This window comes from Solenopsis invicta, chromosome 4 (assembly GCF_016802725.1).
Source record: "Solenopsis invicta isolate M01_SB chromosome 4, UNIL_Sinv_3.0, whole genome shotgun sequence".
NCBI classification, from domain to species: Eukaryota; Metazoa; Arthropoda; class Insecta; order Hymenoptera; family Formicidae; genus Solenopsis; species Solenopsis invicta.
Window position 1 is genome coordinate 2,487,076 of NC_052667.1, and position 21,591 is coordinate 2,508,666.

General features: G+C 33.5%; 4 protein-coding genes across 5 annotated transcripts; 2 read left to right on the forward strand and 2 right to left on the reverse strand.

Moving 5' to 3' along the window:
* Nucleotides 1-194: 194 nt before the first annotated feature.
* On the forward strand, nt 195-2,009 carry LOC105195700 (NADH dehydrogenase [ubiquinone] 1 beta subcomplex subunit 9). The gene is made up of 2 exons (XM_011161226.3): nt 195-428; nt 1,303-2,009. The coding sequence occupies exons 1-2, from the start codon at nt 319-321 to the stop codon at nt 1,625-1,627; spliced, it is 435 nt and encodes a 144-aa protein (XP_011159528.1). The 5' UTR covers nt 195-318; the 3' UTR covers nt 1,628-2,009.
* A 156-nt stretch (nt 2,010-2,165) lies between these two features.
* LOC105195699 (splicing factor 1) lies at nt 2,166-10,613 on the reverse strand. The gene is made up of 9 exons (XM_011161225.3): nt 10,388-10,613; nt 9,228-9,383; nt 8,588-8,663; nt 6,091-6,243; nt 5,885-5,991; nt 5,613-5,779; nt 5,276-5,434; nt 4,922-5,196; nt 2,166-4,822 (listed from the first exon to the last, which is right to left on the reverse strand). Exons 1-9 carry the CDS (start codon nt 10,611-10,613, stop codon nt 4,267-4,269), a joined length of 1,875 nt encoding a protein of 624 aa, XP_011159527.1. The 3' UTR covers nt 2,166-4,266.
* Nucleotides 10,614-11,752: 1,139 nt separating this feature from the next.
* Nucleotides 11,753-18,683, forward strand: LOC105195697 (WD repeat-containing protein 48). 2 transcript variants are annotated; one of them, XM_011161223.3, is made up of 12 exons: nt 11,753-12,468; nt 12,877-13,093; nt 13,289-13,501; nt 13,587-13,882; nt 13,965-14,150; nt 14,269-14,574; nt 14,656-14,758; nt 14,853-15,021; nt 15,106-15,297; nt 15,364-15,610; nt 15,683-15,799; nt 15,891-18,683. In XM_011161223.3, the coding sequence occupies exons 1-11, from the start codon at nt 12,421-12,423 to the stop codon at nt 15,743-15,745; spliced, it is 2,040 nt and encodes a 679-aa protein (XP_011159525.1). In that variant the 5' UTR covers nt 11,753-12,420; the 3' UTR covers nt 15,746-15,799; nt 15,891-18,683. The 2 variants fall into 2 exon arrangements, with proteins under 2 accessions (XP_011159525.1, XP_011159526.1); XM_011161224.3 differs by having other exon boundaries at nt 15,896-18,683.
* An 88-nt stretch (nt 18,684-18,771) lies between these two features.
* On the reverse strand, nt 18,772-20,786 carry LOC105195696 (haloacid dehalogenase-like hydrolase domain-containing protein 2). The gene is made up of 4 exons (XM_039448157.1): nt 20,408-20,786; nt 19,715-20,011; nt 19,428-19,638; nt 18,772-19,129 (listed from the first exon to the last, which is right to left on the reverse strand). The coding sequence occupies exons 1-4, from the start codon at nt 20,500-20,502 to the stop codon at nt 18,962-18,964; spliced, it is 771 nt and encodes a 256-aa protein (XP_039304091.1). The 5' UTR covers nt 20,503-20,786; the 3' UTR covers nt 18,772-18,961.
* Nucleotides 20,787-21,591: the final 805 nt, after the last annotated feature.

A 21,591-nucleotide genomic window follows, 5' to 3' on the forward strand; every position in this document is an offset into this window, starting at 1 on the left:
CGTTATAAACAATTTTTTTTAATTTTTTCCACGCCAGTATTTATTATAAAGAAAGTATTTTTAAATTTTGTTTAAGAAGATTAAAAGATAAAGATGAACAAGTCATGTTATAATTTCCTCCACTTTTTTAAATTTGAGAACTTTCTGATCGTTGTCACGAGATGTCAGTTTTAGTCAGAACGCTCGAAAGATCTTTTATCTCTCATCTTGATTAGTTCATGATTCTTACATGTGTATGTGTTATATCGTAACTTCACTAGGTATTTCGAAGGTTAGAATTTTTCGGAGAAATTTGTGATTTTAAAAAAAAACAAAGCGATGGCACATATTCCTTCGGAGCTCATATCGCATCAACAAAAAGTGTGCAGACTATACAAACGCGCTATGCGTTGTATGCAGGATTGGATTCATAATGTGCACGATCGCAGGTACTTGACTGGGAGTAACATTCACCGATTAATTAACAATTAATTCAAGAGATAAAATCGTTTAAAGTAAAATTTTTAACTGAAAAACTCGTTGCTCTTAACTTAATCTTTTTTCCTAAATGTCAATTAATAAATCTATTAATAATTCATATTAATAAAATAGTACAATTATCACTCCATAATCACTAATTAATACAATTGACAGAATAGCTAACAGCAAACTTCTAAGTTGTACAATTTATTATTCTTAAGGTTATGCTTTTTTTATGTGTCAAATGATAATAAATAGTTCTATTCATAATATGAAATAATATAGATGTTAGTTAATAAGTTAATTATTGATTAATTAAATTGATGAAATTGCTAATTTCAAGTATATAGTATATAATTTATCGTTCTTAATCCTATCTTTCACTCTGCATCAAGTTGGAAGTAACTATTAATTTTATTTGTATTAACAAAATATTATAAATTTTATTTGATAAGTTAAACTAATGTTATTCAAGATTTATAATTTTGACTTGTCACATTTATCAACTTTTATCACATTTATTGCCTTTCTCCTAATGGAAATGGAAAAAGAAAGGCAATAAACATAAATGCTGATACAGTTCAAGTCAATGTCTAATATTACAAATTTTGAACTTTGTTGAGTTAAAATAAATCAAAATTTTGTGAAAATTACCTTGATAGGAATCAATTTAAACCAATTAATGTCACACTAGAAAAAAAGGACAGCATAAACATGACTAACATGAAAAATCTCGATCTATTTGTGAGAAATAATTGTAGAAATGTTTCTGTAGTAAGGAATATGATGAAGTTAATGACAATCAATTACCATAATGACATTTCAATTATAATTTTTTGACAGATACGAAGCTGCATTATTGCGAGAGCGTTTTGACAAGAATAAAGACATAAAAGACTTTCGTTATGCAAAGCATCTGCTGGAGGAAGGGGAGAAAGAGCTCTTTTCCAAGCTGCATTATCAACCAATAACATTCGCCAATTCGGCCACGGGATCAGCATACGGCCGGGAGGCCAAAATTGAGGACTGGGTCTTGGATTATTGGCATCCTATAGAGAAGGCTATGTATCCCAAATACTTTGCGCGTCGTGAGCAGATGAAGGACGAGTATGAAAAGTGGTACTATGAGACCTATCCAGAAGAGAAGAAAAAGCTTGACAGTCACTAGATTCCAATGAATTATATGTGTATTGTATCAATGCGATAATCACTTGTAGATAATATTGTAATATATAATGTATATTATTAAAATACATAAGTATCTGCTATCTGTTCCATAATCCTGCATATAAAGGATGTTAAAAAACTATTCAGCATTTATATGGTAATAATACACATCATACTGAGTAAAAAAATTTTAGTAAACATAGGTTGAAGTCAACCGTTCCCGAGATATAAACATTTTTGACGCCGTACAATAGAAACAGGTTTATTAGCATGACTATACAAAAAATGCGTAACTGCCATTTCTTGTATAGAATAATATGCTAGCATTTTAAGCACTGCATCTTATACTGTATAAATCACCAAATATATAAATCAACTGTTGATGACAACTGACTGATTACCCATGAAGTCTGCTATGAAATATGGTAATTGAACGAGGACTGAATGGTTCTTTTTAATACACTGTGTGTGTGTGTGTGTGTGTGTGTGTGTATATATATATATATATTTTTTTTATTTATGTGAATTAAAGCAGGAACTTTGTTTCATATGTGTTTATTATGTAATTTGAATACATAGCAAGCAACCTAGCATATTTCTATCAATAATTTAATTCATTATACATTCAACACATGTAATACTAACCTAGCACAAAGTAACATATATGGTTCGAAATCTTCGCGAATCATCTTGTTTAAAATCTCCCTTTTAACACGAGGTTAAGGTACAGTAAGAAATTATTGCGCTTGGACGTTTGTAATTTAAGGTCGTCGTCGTGACGCTGACGGACGAACAGTGTACAATTTGTTTGTTTATTCGACTTTGCAAAAAAAAACAAGATACCGTGAAATTAAGTTCCATGATACTTCCATTTGCCTAATTCAATATTTTAGCAGCAAAGCTTTTTTTACTGCTAAAATATATAAATTCGTTCGTGTCATAATACAATTATGACTATCTAAATATAAATATCCAGAGTAATTTTTAAGTATTCTAAGATTTTAAGGGGTGATTCCTTACATAATAATATATAATTCAAGATGAAAATTTTATATTACCATGCCTGAAACGTCTCAGTTTCAAAGATACAAGTCCAAGACATTCTTTTTTCAAAAATATTAAGAGATTAATGAGTTATTTCCATGTCTTGATTGTATCTTAGTTATTAGCAGGCATTAACAATGAATCAAGACATGAAGACAATTCATAAACTTTTTAGTATTCTTAAATACATTAAATAAAAGCCTTAAGCAAAATTTTTTTCTCGAAAATGGTTTATTCAATCAAAAATAATATAAAGATGTTTTTGTGCTGATTTTTACTCCATTTATCATAAAAACTTCAAATTTGAAAACATTAATTTCTTCGCAAAAAAATAAAGTTTGACTCAGGATGAACCTATATATTTTTGAAACATGCACAAAATTTCACCAATGTAACTCGAGTGATTAAAAAATTTTTAGAAAAATAACATTTAGAAAAAAGATTTTTTTCAACTTTAGCACTTTGCATCTTCAAGACTAAATCATTTTGAACATACAGTCATATGAAATTTCCATTTTAATGTGAGAAATCACCTCTTTTAGTATACTTAAGGACAACTCTGCATATGTGTACAATCTGGATATTTACGATCGAAGGTTACACATACGTTGCTATAGAAACGATGATTCAGTGGACTAAATCTAAAGTCGCCAATGAGTTTGTATTGTCCTGCATCGCCCGTGGATATTTATCTAACGCGCGATTCAATTGACGTTCTTGCGTACAGTATATTGAACTTTTTTTTCCCTTACTAACTTTAAAGTATTAGAAACGTAAAATCTTCCAGTGCTCAAAAGATTCAGAATGTAAGAAGTTTTTACGTCCAATTTACAAATAAGTTTTGGCATACATCCTGAAATATTACGTGAACGTCACAGAAATTATTATCACTTCTACAATTTCATCATCTTAATCAAAAATAATAGTATCGATCACTTATGTGCTAAAAATTATGAATTGTAATAGGTGTATATATATATAGTATTTTTAGAGTATTATATATATATATATATATATATATAAATAAAATATATGAACAAATGTTTTTACCTATGTTACAATTCTTCAACATTGATAGATTCGATTTCGGAATGAAATAAAAAAAAATGTAGAATCGCTTGTGCTTTTATGAGAGAATTTATGCGTCATAAGTCACTTACGACGTGATGCTATTCACATGACATATACGAAATTTCAGCATTTATTATTCGCGGTAAATTAAAATCTGTAACAAGGTAAAATTATGTGCTACATTAATAAATATGATTTCAGAGTTTTTTAGCTATATCCAGCTTGCAGAATTCTTTTAATGATCACATCAGAATATCTTCATAACAAAAAGCAAGAGATTATACATGAAAAAAATTATAATAATAAATCGATCACTCAAATCAAAGTTGCGATTTGATTACATCGTTTCCTAGTTTCTTATCTATCTCAATCTTTTCACTTTTTATTAGGACATAATGCCTCTTTCAGTTTCTATTCTCTACCTTTCATTTTCTTGTCTCCATCAAATTCTTCTCAATCTCAATGATATCGTTTTGCTATTACATAGATCGGAAGTCAATGGTTACGTGATTAAACTACGTTACACTAACTGGTGGGCGGAGGTGGTGGCGGTGGTTGTGCTAGTAACGTCGGCAGCGTATTCAGGTCAATCCCGGGTGGTGCGGGAGTTTGTTGTTGAGGAGGGGGTGGGACCGGAGCAGCCGGTGGCCAGCCACCCATCTGTTGAGGCTGCCAGCCACCAGGGAATCCTGGGGGCGGCGCCGTGCCCGGAGGTGGTGGCCGCATCGGTCCCTGCTGACCCTGCTGCCACGGTGGTATACCCATTCCGGGTGGTGGAATCTGCGTAGGTGGCATTTGACCTGGTGGCGGCGGTTGGTTGTTGCCAGCCATCCACGGCATTAACGGCGGAATGTTGGGTTGCGTAGTGGAACCAGGTGGTGGTGGTGGTGGCTGCATCACGCCCGGTGGCGGTGGCATGCTCACCGGCGGTTGCCACTGCATGTTCATATTATTCATTCCTTCGCCTCCCTGACTCCACGGTGGTGGTGCCATACTCGGCGGTGGCATCATCGGGCCGCCCTGCATCATCTGCGGCGGCGGATGTGCCGGAGCAGCCATCAACGCGCGAGGTGGCTGTTGCCTAGAAAGAACAAACGATTATTGTGTCCAATTTAGATCGAAAAAAAGAATGTAGAGATTGAGAAAACGAGAAGAAATAGATAAAGAAAAATGATTGTACCTGTCAAAAAGTCCAGGATAATTAGGATTGGGATTCTGTCTATTTTGTCCAGTTTTTGATCTGTCTGGTGGTGGACCCTCTCCCAATTCCGCCATGAGCGACATATACTCCTCATCTATCTTGGCTTTGTCTCCAGCTTGACCCATTCCCCCCATTCCAGCGGCTGCTGGCCCTCCCTGGCCAGGTCTCTTTGATCTACAATCTCGAGCAATATGTCCTGCACCGCCACAACTTGAACACACTATGTTGTTTGTCACATTTGGTTTATCAGGACACTAAAATACCATCAACGATTACATTAGTTAGAAAAAAGAAAGATCTTTTTAATAAAATATTTGTGTAATTTTCACACACCAGCCAAGATTTGTGATCTGAAGCGCCGCAATTGGTACAACGAGGTCCGTCATTCTCGCGCAATGTCCCGTTCAATAAAGCCAACTCGCGTAACTGATTACGTCTCAAGTCATTTTGACCTTCTGGCACTTCCACTCCTTGTCGAATAATCTCATGAATCTATACACATGAATCCAATTGCACTGGTTATTATGTTTGTTATATTCCTTATTATTATATACTTTAAATTAAAATTCAATTAATTTAATAATGCTCTTTCTGTATGTGGTACCATAATTATCCTTTATGCTCATATAATTTCTAATAAGAAACAGAATATAAAAAAATTAATACATACTCGTTCCACAGCTTTCTTAACAGCATCTAAATTATTTGCGGTAATATATGCATGCAAAGGTTCATCCTCGCCCGGTAAAGGCTGTCCATCTTTTCTGCCTACTTTCCCCTCCTTCACAGAACCCTTTCCACGAATTATAATCTTTGCGCCAGTTTCTTTTTCCATAGCTAAACAATTTTAAAACAATACATAGAAAAATTAAGATTTCTAGTTGTGCACATTATGTAATTTATCGATGATCGCTTGTAAAATATGCAGTTTGTAATGCTTACATTTTAGAGTATTTCCACGCGGTCCAATAAGCAAACCAACAAAATTTATATCAGGATGCTCTTCCTGAGGAATCATTACTTTATCATGAACTCGTATTATTGGTGGTCTGGAAAAAAAGTAAACATAAATATTAAAAAATAAACGAATACTCGTTAAATATTTTAAAATGTTATTTGTATTAAAAGTACATATCTTTACGACTCACTTATAATCTGGTGGTGGCTTAAATTCTGGATTGATCTTAAGGATCTTCTGAATCAGATTATGACGTTCTTCCTCTAATTTACGTCTTGTACGATATTCTCTCGTGTTCAACCGTTTACCATCACTACTGTAAATGGGCTCTGGAGATGGGGATCTGAAAAATAAAAAAAATAAACCATATCAAGATATAAATTTTTATCAAGATGGTACTAGCGTATAAGCAACCTGACCCTACTATGACTGTATGAATATAAAAGTGGGGAAGAACCGTAGATTTAGAGCAGAGTTATGCGTTATATAGATCATGATAAAAAAACTCTGATAAATAAACTATTGTTATAAAATCTTTCTGTTATGGTGCTGCAATATTATTTAGTTTCTCTGTAAACATAATATTATCTGACAAATTTAATCTTTTATAAAATTATAAAATTTCTATTGTAAATTATGAATTGAAAAAATATTATTTTGCATTTAAAATTTTATCTACAATATTAAAAGAACTATATAACATAAAGAAAATATAAAATAACATTCAATAATTTTGTTTCAATAACAGTAATATGTGATTGATAGGTGATAACATTAAGATATGTCCAACTACAAATGTACTAAAGAATTCATTGCATGATTGTATCAGTTTGCTTATGTAATCACAGTTGCACTTTTAGAAATTATGAAAAGACTGTGTGTCATAGAATTTCCCAACAGGAGGTATCGAAATAAAGAATAGAAAAATTGTCGCTGCCGAATATAGCATAGCTATATATTTAGTATTCTATAGTAGGCAACCACTGGAAGACTGCGCGTTTGTGCACGGCAGATATCGGTATGATGTCAGCTGCTAAGACAGATCCTGTGATTATTAAGAAATAATCTTTTGGATTAGTTATAAATGCAATTGGCGTAAAATCTTACTACGTATTAACGGAAACACAATGACATAAAAATAATGGTTCCAGCTAAAATTGGAAAAAGTTAAACCTATTGGAATAAATTAATTTATTAGAAAAAGTATATAGTTTATTATTTAAGACCTGTACCTGAAAGTAACGTTAAATTCTTTGTTACAATATTGCGATACGAATGAGAATTTCAGAATGATAGATAAACCGATATTTTCCTGAAATCTGCTCATTAAGATTGTAATTAGCAACAGATATTGGCAAGTTGATTAATGATCTTCCTATTGGCAATCAAGATTATTATAACAATTTTAACACATGCCGTGCAAATCACGGCAGCCTGAATAAAGGGGCAGAATCTTACTCAAGATGACCCATGCATAAAATAGATTCTTAGTGAAATATTGAATAATGTAAAATGTCTGGTTGCTAACACTGCATAACTTTTAAATGATTACTAGAAAGAGATTACGATAGGTCACCTCAGAGTTATTCTATGTGTGCAAAAATGTATCTATACAAGACATATGAACTAGAATACCCACTGTTCTCTTTAAACACTGCTACTGACAGTTCATTATATGCCAAATCTATTACGAGATATTATCTCACATACTAATTCTCAATTTTGAAAAAGATACTCAATATTTAACCCCTTGAGTGTGAAGTGACGTGTATAGACGTCATAGACTAAGACTTGGAGTGTGAATGATGTCTATAGATATCATAAAAATTAATCATTTTTTTTTAGAAATATTAAAATTGCCCAAAATTGTCTGATTTTTTTAAAACAAGGATTTCAAATTTCAAGTAAAAAATTTAAAACTTATTAATTCAAAATGACAGCTTTAAGAGTCAGAAAATTTTCAAATTCTAATTTTATGAGACAATTGCAATAAATTCTTATAAATAGCTAGAAGGCAACACGAGTATGTAAATTTAAAATTTCTACATTTACTTTTGAAAATCCAATATAAAAATTCAACGTGAAAATTTAATGTTTTACAAATTTTATTAATGTTTTTTTTTGTATTTAAAATGCTATTTAAAAGATTTATAATTTTAACATCCAATTCATAACCAGCAACTTCAAAATTGCACTAAAACTATACATACAAAGATATAAAAGTACAAAAACATTTTGCAAAATTTTCTGCCATACTTTCACCATTTTAAAATATATTATGTTATAACATGAAATTCGTATTTAATAACCTCAGAAACATTATGAAACAAAGGTGCACAAAATAAAAATACAATTTCTTAATATGGATTTTGTGTCATATTAAACTCTATGATCTTTATCTGCTCAAGGGGTTAACAGCGCTGTAGCAATGTTTAGTAAAAAATAAGATATTAGAAAAGATTAATTAGGGCAAACCAATACTATCAAAATTCATCTTCTGTTGTTGCGTGGGGGCTCTAATCAAGCCCGACCGTTTTTCAAATGGACATTTGGTATTCCCACACTAACTGAACCTGAGCCACAGAGATATCTTTTAAGGCTCCTGTATTATAGGTCGCTGTATGTTCAGTAGATAGGTATTTGTAGATATGTAATGTTCATTTTTGGTATGTAAGTTTCTTTCAAACCTTTCCTCGGGGTTAAGCGGAATTCCAAGATCTCCAGTGCGTAGCTTCCTGCTGATTTCCTCAATCTGCAGCTGAACTGTAAACCAACGGGTTAGAGGGGGCGGAAACCCCAACAGTTAGATATTGCCAATTTGCCGTATACATTCTATAAAATAAGTCTCAGAAAAGTAATAAATATTGTGTGCACATATATTTTAAATCTTGATTACTTTTAAAGTCAAAAGCTTGCAACGCTTAATGTGACTTATCAGTAGTTCTAAAAAATTAAGATGTATTACTTCTAAAATATGCAATTTAAATGATGTATAATACAGTTTATACAGTTTATTTAATAAAATTTCATGGTATTGAAAATGCATCGATGGTCAGATTATAGTTATTCAGCAAAATTGGCAATCCCTTTTGCCAAATTTGATGATTTTATAGTTCTCAAGAAGTCCTAATGCTTACCTCCAAGAATTTTGAATTTTTATTGATATATACACATTATCATACTTACATCATTCATAGCCATCTACTCTTATAAATTAGGTTTTAGAAACTTATGTACAGAAGCAAAAGTATTTGAAATGGTTCCCTAGCCATATGTACTAACGTACTAAAAGAGATACATTGTATCCATTGTACAAAAGAAACTTACAGAGATAAGCCCTCTCCTGTTCAGGAGTCAGATTTGTCGGTAGTACTGTTGGCATCCCTGGTATAAATGTTTTGTCATGTTCGCTACCACTCCATCTAGTCTTTTTCCTCTTCCTACGTTCTCCATCTTTCGATTCTTTATCCTGTTTACAATCACCTGAAAAAAATTATACAAATTAATAAATTGATAATTCATAAATACTTTATACTATTACATAAAAATAATACTATAAAACTTTATTTTTTAATTCCAAAATGTTCTTAAAACTTAAATTTTTTTCAAAATTCTTATATTTTGAAAAAAATTTAAGGTTGCAATTAAGCTACTTAAAATTCTCTTTCTCATAAAATGCTATTTTAGACAGTTATTTAAAGAAAATTACATGATAAAAATTTGAAAAACTAGCAGAAAAGCTTTTATTCATAAATGCATTCTTAAAATTTCAAGTTCTTATTCTCATATGAAAAGATTGCAGAACATCTTTAATATTATTCCCATAAACAATTAACTTTCCTAGAACATTCTCTAATGCCAATTTTTATTAATGTGAATTAATTTTGATCTCAGTTTCATTTACTCTTTATCTTTTCTAATTCATAAAAAAACTAAAAAAAGATAACATAAGTTAAAGAGATCAACATTAATCTACATTGATGAAAAATTGACATTAGTCTTCTCACTCTCACTATCACCAAAATGGAAAGCATTACTCACACTTTCACAAAACAAATTAGATTTTTTGTAGCTACGTTATCGTTATATCTTTTACTTTTAAAATAAGTGTACAATGAGAAGATGGTTTAACAACAAAAAATTCAACAGGTGATTATAATAAAACAATTGTACAAACATTGGGAAGGAAAAATATTAAGGAGTACATTCTGAGATAATCTTTACAACAGAGGTTCCAACGTTTATGTAATCGTTTTGTTACAATAATTTGTCTTTATCGCTCATCTCCTTTCTATTTAACTCCTTATCTCTACTAAAGTTTTTATGTTACTTATGTCTCCTCTTTTTCTAATTATACAAAAAATTCATTTTAAGCACAGAAACAACATAACGTAGCTACGAAGAACCCAATTTGTTCCGTAAACGTACGAGAAACGTTTTCTGCCTCCTGCGATATGCAGAGAAAGGAGAGGTGGAGACGCGCTTACCATCCGCTTCCCGCTTTCGAGTCGGTGGTACGGCGTTCGCCGTGTTCACGTTCATCTGTGTACCGTTCGCGATCGCCGCACTCACCGCGGCGGCGGCTGCGGCCGCCGCGGCTGCAACTGCAGCCGAGTTCGCGCTCGCGGCATTTTGCTGTTGCTGCTGTTGTTGCTGTGCGTTCTGCAGGTAGCTCGGATTCAACAGCGATGTGAAATTTCGCGATTGATTCATAGCTGTCTGAGGTAGCGACGCCGTGCCGGGCGTCACGTTCGCGTCCACCAAGAATCACAACACTAATAAATGACGGCTCTGGATGACCAGTCGACGCCCCAATTGGCCCCAAATGCCCCAATGCGCCCCAACAACGACGGACGACGGGCGTAGCGACCACGGGTTCACGTACTGAGAAAATGGCGAAACCCCCGCCGATTTGCGACTTGCGAGAACACCACGGTTGTTAACACACCTCCATATTCCGACGTATCGCGGCCGGACGTTCGCCGCCTATCACCCTCCGGGCGCATTAGCAATGGACACGCCGATTGGCGCGCTCGCGTCAACCGAGCCAATTGCAGCGCCGGCAGATGGCGCGACAAGCGAACTAATTTAGAGTATCTGTAATAAGAGTTAGTCAAAGTAATAATGATTTTTGATTGGTTGCCTAAATCCGCCATATGTAACAAACAAGCAACCGCGAATTTAAAATTTAACATTCAAAGGAACAATCATTCATTAAAACGGTGCTATTAAATTGATTGGCCAATTAAACTTAAGAATAGTCAACTGCAAAATTTAAAATTGATCGTATTATTTTGCTTTCCTTATCCATTTTCCGCAAATTCTAATTTATTTATGTAAAATATAAGATTTTAATAATTAAGTAATTTTTTAACTAAAATAATTACAAAATTATATTAGAAATATATAAGTTTTGCAGTTATTAATTTATAAATTTAATCGGTTGATTAGATTAATTGGAATCGCGGAATTTAGTATTCAGTATTTAATTAAATGAAAAAAGATTAAAAATTTTGCTTTAAACAATTCCGTTTAAATTAATTACTAATTAAAATAATCGATTGAAATCGCCGTTTTAGGTGTGATATACCCGAATATTAACATTTATTTGAAATGGAAGTTAATTTACATTGATAAAAGTGTGGACTTAAAAGAGATATTTCAAAAGAATATTTCGGAATATTTTCGAGATAAATGCAATTTTGCTCCACAAAAACTTCATTTGCATATAATACGATTGATCAATCGATGAATTAAAAAACTCGCTTTATCCTCAGCTGCGATTGGCCGACGATTCGCTTGCCCAGCTGAATCACATTTTCCCATGCGCGATACAGCGAATGGGACTACAACGGACGGCGCGATCGTTCGTTGGGTGTTCATTGGATGAATTGGATCCTGGAGTATTGTGATGTAACGCTATGTACATACGTACAAAACACTATGCTGAGGCATATTGACGCCGGCGGGGTACGGGAGTAGCAGCGGCGGCGAACGCAGGTGATCGCTACGGGCATCATGTGCGGAGCCTTGCGGCCGTAGTCGTGGAGTATCTTCTGAGGGAAATCGGCGAGCGTTTCTTCGCTCTTTTTCTCTCTCTTTCTCTCTCTCTCTCTGTCTCTCCTTCGGTGATGCACCGCTACCGCGTGTTGTGCCGTTATCGACGATAGTGCAATGATGAGTACGACGAGGATGATGCCACGCGACATTCGCCGACAGTGAACTCGGCAACGTGGACGACAGCAGCAACAGCAACACAACGACAACGACGACGACGACGACGACGACGACGACGACGACGACGACGACGACGATGATGATGCCAGTGACGCCGCGAGTGCGGGATCGTGTGCAACGTGATACTCCTGTCGCAGTTTGAACAGCCGCACGCGATCTACATCGTGTGCGTCGTCTTCACGGTCTTCACGTTCGAACGGACTTCTCCGTGTTTTCTTCCGCTCCTCTGCGCGATTGGGACGTCGTCGTTGAGACGCCGGACGAGGCGGTGATCCCGGGCGCAATGGCAGCTCACAAAACTGGTGGGCAGAGCGCTCGTAAGAAAGTACAGGTATATAATCTCATTGCTCTAACAGATCCGTGATTCTCGCCTCGCGAGAAACTTGCTGAACCTCTCGGCTGATGTTGTATGAAAGCATACCTTCTTACAATCTTATAGATTTGTATCATGATAACACATTGTATATAATAATATTTTGTTTCTTGTGCTAAGAATTAGATTTATAAATACTAGATGAATTTTGCTTCTTTGACATTAATTTACAGTGTTTGATTACACTAAATCTTTATTTCTCTCTCTTGAATTAAATTTAAAAAAAAATCAAAATTATAATGTATTTTTGTAAGAATGTTTGACTGCATTCATTGAACATTAATAAGGTTGATTCTGTTGATTTCCTACAAGAAGTGTAATGAAAGGGGCTATGTTAATTTACAGCAAATCACTTTTTATGTAAAGGTATCTATGGTGATAAGAGACGAGGTGGAGAAGCAACACAGGGCTGGTGTTAATTCCTTACAGTATGACCCAGCTCTGCACAGGCTATATTCTGCTGGCAGAGACAGCATTATAAGGATATGGAATTGCAGGACCATGAAGGAGCCTTATATCCAATCTATGGAACATCATACGGATTGGGTTAATGATATAGTGCTATGTTGTAATGGCAAAAATCGTAAGTGCACACTTAGATAAAATATTCTTAATAAATTGTTGTAATATATTTTAAAATTACACATACATAATATAAATAAATATAGATTTTAAAATATATATTCTACTACATGAATATATTGCCTATATTAAATGTATAATGTTGTTTGGTTTTTAACTTCAACTTCAATATACTAATCATCAACAATCTGTACAGTTATATCAGCAAGTTCCGACACCACTGTCAAAGTATGGAATGCGCATAAAGGCTTCTGTATGTCTACCCTGCGCACACACAAGGATTATGTCAAAGCATTAGCATATGCCAAAGATAGAGAGCAAGTTGCTAGTGCGGGTCTGGACAAGTCGATATTTCTCTGGGACGTTAACACATTAACTGCTCTCACAGCGAGTAATAATACAGTCACAAGTATGTAATTTGTGCATCTTTGGTCGTTGTTGCGCATATCTTTTTGTATGTGATTAATGTGCTCAAAATTTTGCTCTCGTTACAGCGTCGTCTCTGAGTGGAAACAGAGACTCTATATACAGCCTTGCCATGAATCAGATCGGCACGGTTGTTGTGAGCGGTAGCACGGAGAAAGTCCTTCGAGTGTGGGATCCACGATTTTGTACCAAACTCATGAAACTTCGTGGTCACACAGACAATATTAAAGCGTTAGTCCTGAACAGAGATGGGACGCAGTGCTTATCAGCGAGTTCCGATGGCACTATTAAATTGTGGTCGCTCGGCCAACAGAGATGCGTGCAAACGTATAGAGTTCACAAAGAAGGAGTTTGGGCATTATTGGTAATTGCATGTATAATTACATATAAAAGTTCTTCATTACTTTAATCATTACTATAAAATATTAAAATCTGATGTGTTTTAGGCAACGGATAATTTTAGCCATGTAATATCTGGAGGCAGGGATAAGAGAGTAGTAATAACAGAATTAAGTTATGCAGAGAGATATACAGTTATTTGCGAGGAAAAGGCACCAATACTCAAAATGGCTATGACGCCGGATCAATCTAGTATTTGGGTTGCTACCAGCGAATCAACCATTAATAATTGGGTAAATAAAGTTTTGTAATGTTAAAAGGATATTAAAGTCAGTATTACCGATTTACTTTAAGTATCTTTGGAGTATGAAAAAGAACATAAACTGTAAAGAACTTTTTCTGTTATTTCAGCCAGTAAGCCAAAAGGATTGGCAAGAGTTAGGAATTGGAGATTATTGCGATTCCGCGAGTAATATTTTAAGGAACACCGAACCTGCACAGAAAATATTAGGTGGTCCTGCCATAAGACATTATCACATATTGAATGACAAAAGACACGTTTTAACAAAGGATACAGAAGAGAATGTTGCATTATATGATGTATTAAAGGCGTGTAAAATAGAAGATTTAGGCAGAGTTGATTTTGAGCAGGAGTGTAAAAAGAGAAACAAAATGGTGTATGTTCCAAATTGGTTTAATGTCGATCTCAAAACAGGGGTATGTGTTCGTTTTTTCGACGACTCAATGGTTCCCGAGAATTAAATTTTAAATGTTTTTTTTTTTTTATTTTTATTGCAGATGCTAACTATACATTTAGGACAAGATGAAAACGATTGCTTCTCTGCATGGGTTTCCGCCAAAGAGACTGGTCTGGCGGAAAACGATGCTGTAGATCAAAAAGGTGATTAGTAATATTTGTATTTTATTAGTAATATTTGTATTTTATTAGTAATATTTGCATTGATTCGTGAATTTAATATCCCTCCTATTTTTAGTGAATTATGGGAATCTTCTGCTGCAAGCGTTACTCGAACATTGGTGGAGACCGTTACACGCTGATGACGAAAATGAGGGTAACGGCAATGATGGAAACGCTCCTTTGCAGCACACTAGAGGAGGAAATCCATACTTTTCAGTACCTAGTCATACACCTGTCACATTCAGGTATGCGAAAAGAATATTTTGCAAGAATCAAAAGCAGTTTCATTGATTAGATCAATAGATTATTATATTATTTTGTTTTTTTAGTGAAGTGGGAGGTAGAACTATCTACAGACTATTAGTTCGAGATGCCGCGGGAGAAACTGAGGGCGTGTTATTGAATGAGACCGTACCTCCATGGGTGGTGAATATCGTCGTGGACAAAAATCTTCCGCAATTCATTAAAATACCCTTCTATCTTCTTCCACATGCCTCTTCGGGTGTAAAAAGTTTGAAAAAGTATGTGTTATATTTTCAAATTATTGAATGGCTGATGAATAATAATTTTGTGTCTTTATCTTTAAGGGATCGTTTGATAGCAAATGATTTTATACAAGTACGTAAAGTGGCTGAGCATGTTTATGATAAAGTGCTTGGTGCGGGAAGCGACTCAGGTTCAGTGACTGGTGGCGGAAATACAGTTTCTAGCGGGTCTCCAGCAGGTGATAGAACGAATACAGACTCTAATGCCGATAATTCTTCGCTGGCCGAGGAAAAAGTCGAACTCCTATGTAACGATCAGGTCTTGGATCCTTCGATGGATCTGAGGACAGTATGTATCAAACTGAGTAAATCTTTTGTAATCATTGGCAAAATATTTTACGTGTGTCCCTCTGCTTCTCAGGTCAGACATTTCATCTGGAAAAGTTCAGCGGATTTAACACTTCATTATCGTCCCATTAAATAGTTAGAGTTAACTACATTACATGAACCTTTACAATGTGTCTGGTTTTATACCATGGTAAAGTATGCTGCACGTACTCCAATTCTTTATTTTATCCGATTATTTTATTGATTTTGATTAAAAAAAAATTAAAATTGGTTCGTTTCAGAATAGTAGAAAATACATGGGCTACTTGCAGAATATGGTACCTTGTGCCACATTCTTCTTAGAAAATGATCACCTGGATTTAACGAATGTTTCATGCGACGCTGAGGCGGAAGCGAAAGGAAGCGAAGCGTACTTGGAGTATTAGAGATTAATGTAAAGCAAAGTTCTAAGGCAATAATGTGTGGAAGTATTAATGTATATTGCTCACTTTTATACACTTGCATCCTGCGGCCAAATTCACACGACGGAGCATTACTCTCGATTAATCCGCTTGAGAATATCATGCTTTTTGTACCTGGATATAGATTTTAAAGCTTGTTGTCAGCCATATATCGTCTTCCCACTTCAAAAGTATCAATAAGAACGTATGGCACAAATACAAGAAAAAAAAGGGGAATAGACCGCATGGCCGAGAAAATTGTTGGTTTCGTTAGGTCTAATGGATCCAGGTGATCCTCACAAATGCTTCTCAAATTTTTCTTTATTAATTCTATTTTAGCTATTTCGTATTCAGTACATAAGATCGTCTTCTTTTAGTATTGTAATAAAATATATTGCATATTTATTGAGGTTATAAGAAATTATACAATGGTTTTGTTATATACATGCATGCAAAATGTGTACTCAACACCTGCCTCATATTAGAGAACGAGAAAAAGAAATTATCCATCTATCTGTGTATATATATATATATATATATATATATATATATATATATATATATGAAAAAAAGGGAAGAGAGAGATATGTCAATTTACTATTAATCAAATTATATTTGAATAGCCAAATTAGAAGTTCAATATTTCCTATTGTTCATATAGGAAATAAGAGAAATCATTTGTCTGCAATGTAATAAGGTCAAATTCTGTCCTGATCAAAACTAATAAAATATAAATATGTGACATGTATCTAAAATATATAAATAATGGGATATTTAATTTTAAAAATTAAATTTTGTAAGATTCTGTATAAAAATACCATTGATAATATAATTGTCGCCACATATACAGTATTCATAACAGAATTTGATCTTTAAAAAGATTTATAATGCATAAAAATTATGTAGTTTTTTAAGTTAATACTTGATATATTTTAGATTTTAAACTGTACATATACGAACACGACTGTGAAAAAATGTAATGTCCATAATATACGCCGTATGAATAAAAATTAAACAGATCTTATTGTGCAAACAACTCAAAGCCAATAATATTTGCTATTACTGTAAAGAGTTAAATTGTCAAGAAAAAAATTATACTAATTTTTAGTATGTTTGTAAGATACGATATTGTTTACGTTAAAAAGTTATGTGTGTGAGAGCAATCTTTTTATAAATGTAAATATTTTGTCACTTTACTGGATAGTTGTAAGTTATAATTTTATCTATTATCAAGCTTGGGTTTACCTTAGTTTGGTAATGCCAATGCTTTACATACGTACATTAGAAAGTATTTGCTGTCACTTGTTTTCATTTTCTATTCCAAATATGTATTATTAAGACAGTACGAAAGAGAAAGAGAGAAACGTTTCTCTTGGCTGAATGAAGATATATGGATGTATGGTTGGTAAAAATTGTATCATTCTAGTTAGGAATGCTTTGTTATCTTTACACGAGTTGTTTCGAAAGAAATTGCGCAGTGAACTTATATTTTTTTAAATTGTTATTAAATCTTAGAATAATTTCTTAAATACCAAATGTAAATTAGATCACGATGTGTGAAAATATAATTATCTTGTAAACATCTCGATATGATGTATATCACAAGAAATGCAAATTGTAAATTGCCTTTGAATTTGAAATTATTTTAATTATTTATTACAGTAATAACTGACGTGTTTTTTTTTAACATAATGATTATCTATAAACAACTCTAATATTGTTCAGTTGATTACATAATTCTTTAACTATGTACATATTAGTGTTCTCTATACAGATTTTTCGTATCACAATTAATCATTCTTTATTTTTCTTTAAATGTATTCACTTTAGATAAATTTATTAATGCAAGTAATCAAAATCTCTAATCATAAATTACAGAGAGCATTTTCAATCATGGCTTATATTAATATTTTAAAGTAACTCATACACATAAATGTGTTTTTCTTTTTACAATGAATAATTATAAAAGTTACTACTGTTTATTTTGTAGCAGGCATGTAATTTTATTTCGTTAAAGATGATAGATTCAGTCGTTTCATTCGAGGTATTTTTTATACGAAAAAATGCAAAGCATTATATGAGAACATTAATAATGTAAATATCAAAATTATAATTTCATCTTTATGTAAAAACGAAATTTAAAAGAAAAAAGTAAATTTTGGTGCCAAATTTTGTACCGAAAATACAATACTTGCGGAGCACCGAACATTTTTGACAGATAACACATTTCCTTTCTGTAAACCTGTTTCGTTATTGGATGCAGGTTTTACAGTGATACTATTTACGAAATAAGACTCGCATAGCGAAAGATTAAATTTTTAATTTTTAGAAGGAGATTAAGATTGTAGACTAATATCGTCTCTACGAAAAATCGAATGCTTGTGTCATTACTTTGTAAAATACAATTTTACGGTCTCAAAATGTAAATTATTCAATTTTCCAATGTCAGATTAAAAAGGTTAAATTTTCTACAATTTTCTACAAATGTAAACCGAGACGATATTTCTATCCTTGAATACTAAAACAGGAAGCGTGAAAAAGTAAGCGGCTGGTATGCCGAATGTCACGCGTTTAAGCTGCTTTTCCAACTGTCCTCGAATACTTTCATATTTACCTGATTAACTTTGTAATACATTGCTATACATTGATATTCTCTATCGAAACTTATAATGATAGACAAAATGACATATAAAAAAATCTTCATATCAGAGAAAGATTGACATTAATGTCTATTTGTATTTATTGTGTATATTTTACAATGATACGGCATCACTCCAGACTATGTACACTATAAAATAATCAGTATTTATATAGAATTTAATGTAGAAAAGAGATTACATCGCGCAGCGATATTTGAATAAAGAATTCTATTGCCACTTGCACATTTCATAATTTCGCCGATCCATAAATCTTTAAATAATCTCACTGAGAATACTCTCTACAGCTTCTACGAAAGAAGCGCACACCTCTGCTGGTCTTGGAGTAATCGTGTTCTCATCCCCCGCTCTATATTTACCAGTCTGTACCAGAATACCTTTGATTCCAGCTGCCTGCGCACCAGCTACGTCATCTCTTACGTCCTAATCACAAAACAATTTATATTTGCATGGAAAAAATTTTCTGTTAAAATTTATCTTCTTGTAACAGTCATGGGACAACATGCTATTTCAAAAAATTTAAAATTTTTTTCTAATTTATTAATATGACAATAAAATAATTCGGTTAAATTTTACAAAACTTTGTACTTAAATTTATGGCAAATTTCATTAAAATTCAATATCGTCCCATGGCTGCCATGAATTTAGAAATACATTCTCTCTGCGTGTAAATACATAAAAAATTACAATGACAAAAAGACAATATTATCTATGGCATTACATCTCCAATCATTACTGCTTGTGCTGGATCTATCTCTTCTAATGCTGCCTTGAAAAATCCTATGGTCGGTTTACCAACGACCTCTGCTTTCACACTGCTAGAGTATTCCAATCCTTTGATGAATGCTCCAGGACCAAGAGCTAGACCATCAGGGCGTTTGTAATACCGTCCTTCATGAATGGCTATAAGGGAAGCGCCATTCAAAAGCAATCTTAAATATCATACGTAGTTAAGTGTAATATGTCATTCAAATGATAGAGAAAAAAAAGAATAGAATACATGACTACCTAAACGCTTTGTTCAGTTCGTCATAATTGAATTTGCTTGGTGCTAAACCAATCACCACCGCGTCAGGTGTATCGTCCGTCACCAAATCTTGGAAATCCTCCATTGCCGCTGGATCGATTAACAGCATCGGTTTCAATTGCCGGGAAATGATTAATTTCCTCGCCGCTGCTAGAGAACTGAAAATCTCCTCTTTTCGCAAGTTAAATCCGAGTTTTATTAGACGCTCGTACAAGTAGTTACTTGACTCCTTGGTGGTGTTAGTAACGAATTTAATCGATAAGTTTGCATTTCGTAGTCTGCAAAATTAAAATATAAATTTGTGATTCTAGAGAGTAAAAACTGATTTGCTTTATATTAAATATGAATCATAAATTTTTTCAGTTTGATTAATTTCAGAATTTTTTCACAAAAATTAATTTTTATTCTCAATTTTTATCATCTATTTATTAATTCTTAGTTCAGTGTCTTCAAGAGATATTTGTTATATAAAAATAGACATTAGTTATAAAAATCATTATTAAACAATAAATTTTCCATTATTAATTAATTCATTGGTTTCTGACTTTTCTTCTTCGATTTAAAGTATTTTAAAAAAGCTAGATGTAGAGAAAAAACAATGTACAGTTGTACAGTATATGTAATAAAACACAAACAATTAAATACTAAAAAAAGAAGAGGAAACCTAAACTAACCTGTTCAATGCTTGTATAGCTCCCGGAATAGCCGTATTATCGATATGCAACGTTCCACTGAGGTCTATCAGCACCGTCGAGATTTTCTTCGCCATTATTATCCTAATTACATTATAATTTAATGAAATACATAAATAATCTCACTGTTACCGGCCTTAAGATGCAATTAAAACCTCCGCCGCTGTAATGTTATTGTTTTTTTGCATCTGCGCTCAAGTATTCTTGGTACGCACACGCAACCTGCCGATTCTCTCAACACGTCGCGCGAAATATTCAATAAAGACTGTTTCAATGAACCAAATCATCAAATGCCATAGAAATATTATCTGGAAGAAATTAGAAAAATTATTAAAAATTATTCAAAGACAAAACGTATCGAACAGTAATTCACGCGATAAACACCGCAAATATATTTTTATGGATAAGAGAATAAAAGATCGAATTCCCGAATATTTTTTTTAACGTTATGTAGGTTATTTTTCAATAAAAATTATTTTTATTATACATGTTACAAAAGAAATTAATTTAATTAATTTTTAATTAAATTAAATATAATGAGAATTTAATTACGCGTTCCTTAAAAACATTTAAAATATCGATAAAAGTTGTTGAAAGAAGATATGGCAATGATAAAGTAGGTTAGAATTGGATCTTCCTCCGTTCAAAACGTTGAAAAATATCATTTCAGGTATTAGAAAAGCATATTAGGCAAGGAGGTTACTGAAAATACGGTGAAAGTGGCGCGCTGATTGGTCAGCATCTTTGTAGCGGGGCGTCCTACTACGCGCAATACCAGTGCTCTGATTGGCCGGGGCCTTCGTGGCATAGGCGTTTCCATTACGCGTGTATCGGCGCGCTGATTGGCTGGCTCTTCCGACCTCCCACTTCGCCAGCTCTCTAGAGATGGGCTACTTTCATTGGTTGACGCTTGGAAGCCATCATTGTAACATAGCCAATTAACGCGGTTCCTCTCTCCCTCTTGGGGTGGGGATTTCAAAAATCCAGTAAACCTCCTTGCATGTTCTGTACTCCTAATAACTGCGACGATTTTTCGAGTTGTTTAATCGGACGAACGGTGTCATTTCTCCAATATGGCGTCGTCCACCCACTTCCTCTTATCACAACTTTGACAAATTTTTGAAACTTTAAAAGGTATATATTGGCCTTGTTTCAATGTACAATTA

Coding starts and splice junctions, on each gene's coding strand:
- LOC105195696 (XM_039448157.1), bottom strand. CDS start 20,502: ATGGCGAAGAAAATCTCGACGGTGCTGATAGACCTCAGTGGAACGTTG. Junction 20,012..20,407: donor GCTATACAAGCATTGAACAG/GTTAGTTTAGGT, acceptor TTAATTTTGCAG/ACTACGAAATGCAAACTTAT. Junction 19,639..19,714: donor GAACTGAACAAAGCGTTTAG/GTAGTCATGTAT, acceptor ATGATATTTAAG/ATTGCTTTTGAATGGCGCTT.
- LOC105195700 (XM_011161226.3), top strand. CDS start 319: ATGGCACATATTCCTTCGGAGCTCATATCGCATCAACAAAAAGTGTGC. Junction 429..1,302: donor CATAATGTGCACGATCGCAG/GTACTTGACTGG, acceptor ATTTTTTGACAG/ATACGAAGCTGCATTATTGC.
- LOC105195699 (XM_011161225.3), bottom strand. CDS start 10,613: ATGAATCAATCGCGAAATTTCACATCGCTGTTGAATCCGAGCTACCTG. Junction 9,384..10,387: donor TCGAAAGCGGGAAGCGGATG/GTAAGCGCGTCT, acceptor AATTTTTTTCAG/GTGATTGTAAACAGGATAAA. Junction 5,197..5,275: donor CAGATCACAAATCTTGGCTG/GTGTGTGAAAAT, acceptor ATGGTATTTTAG/TGTCCTGATAAACCAAATGT.
- LOC105195697 (XM_011161223.3), top strand. CDS start 12,421: ATGGCAGCTCACAAAACTGGTGGGCAGAGCGCTCGTAAGAAAGTACAG. Junction 13,502..13,586: donor GAGTAATAATACAGTCACAA/GTATGTAATTTG, acceptor CTCTCGTTACAG/CGTCGTCTCTGAGTGGAAAC. Junction 15,298..15,363: donor GGTGTAAAAAGTTTGAAAAA/GTATGTGTTATA, acceptor TTTATCTTTAAG/GGATCGTTTGATAGCAAATG.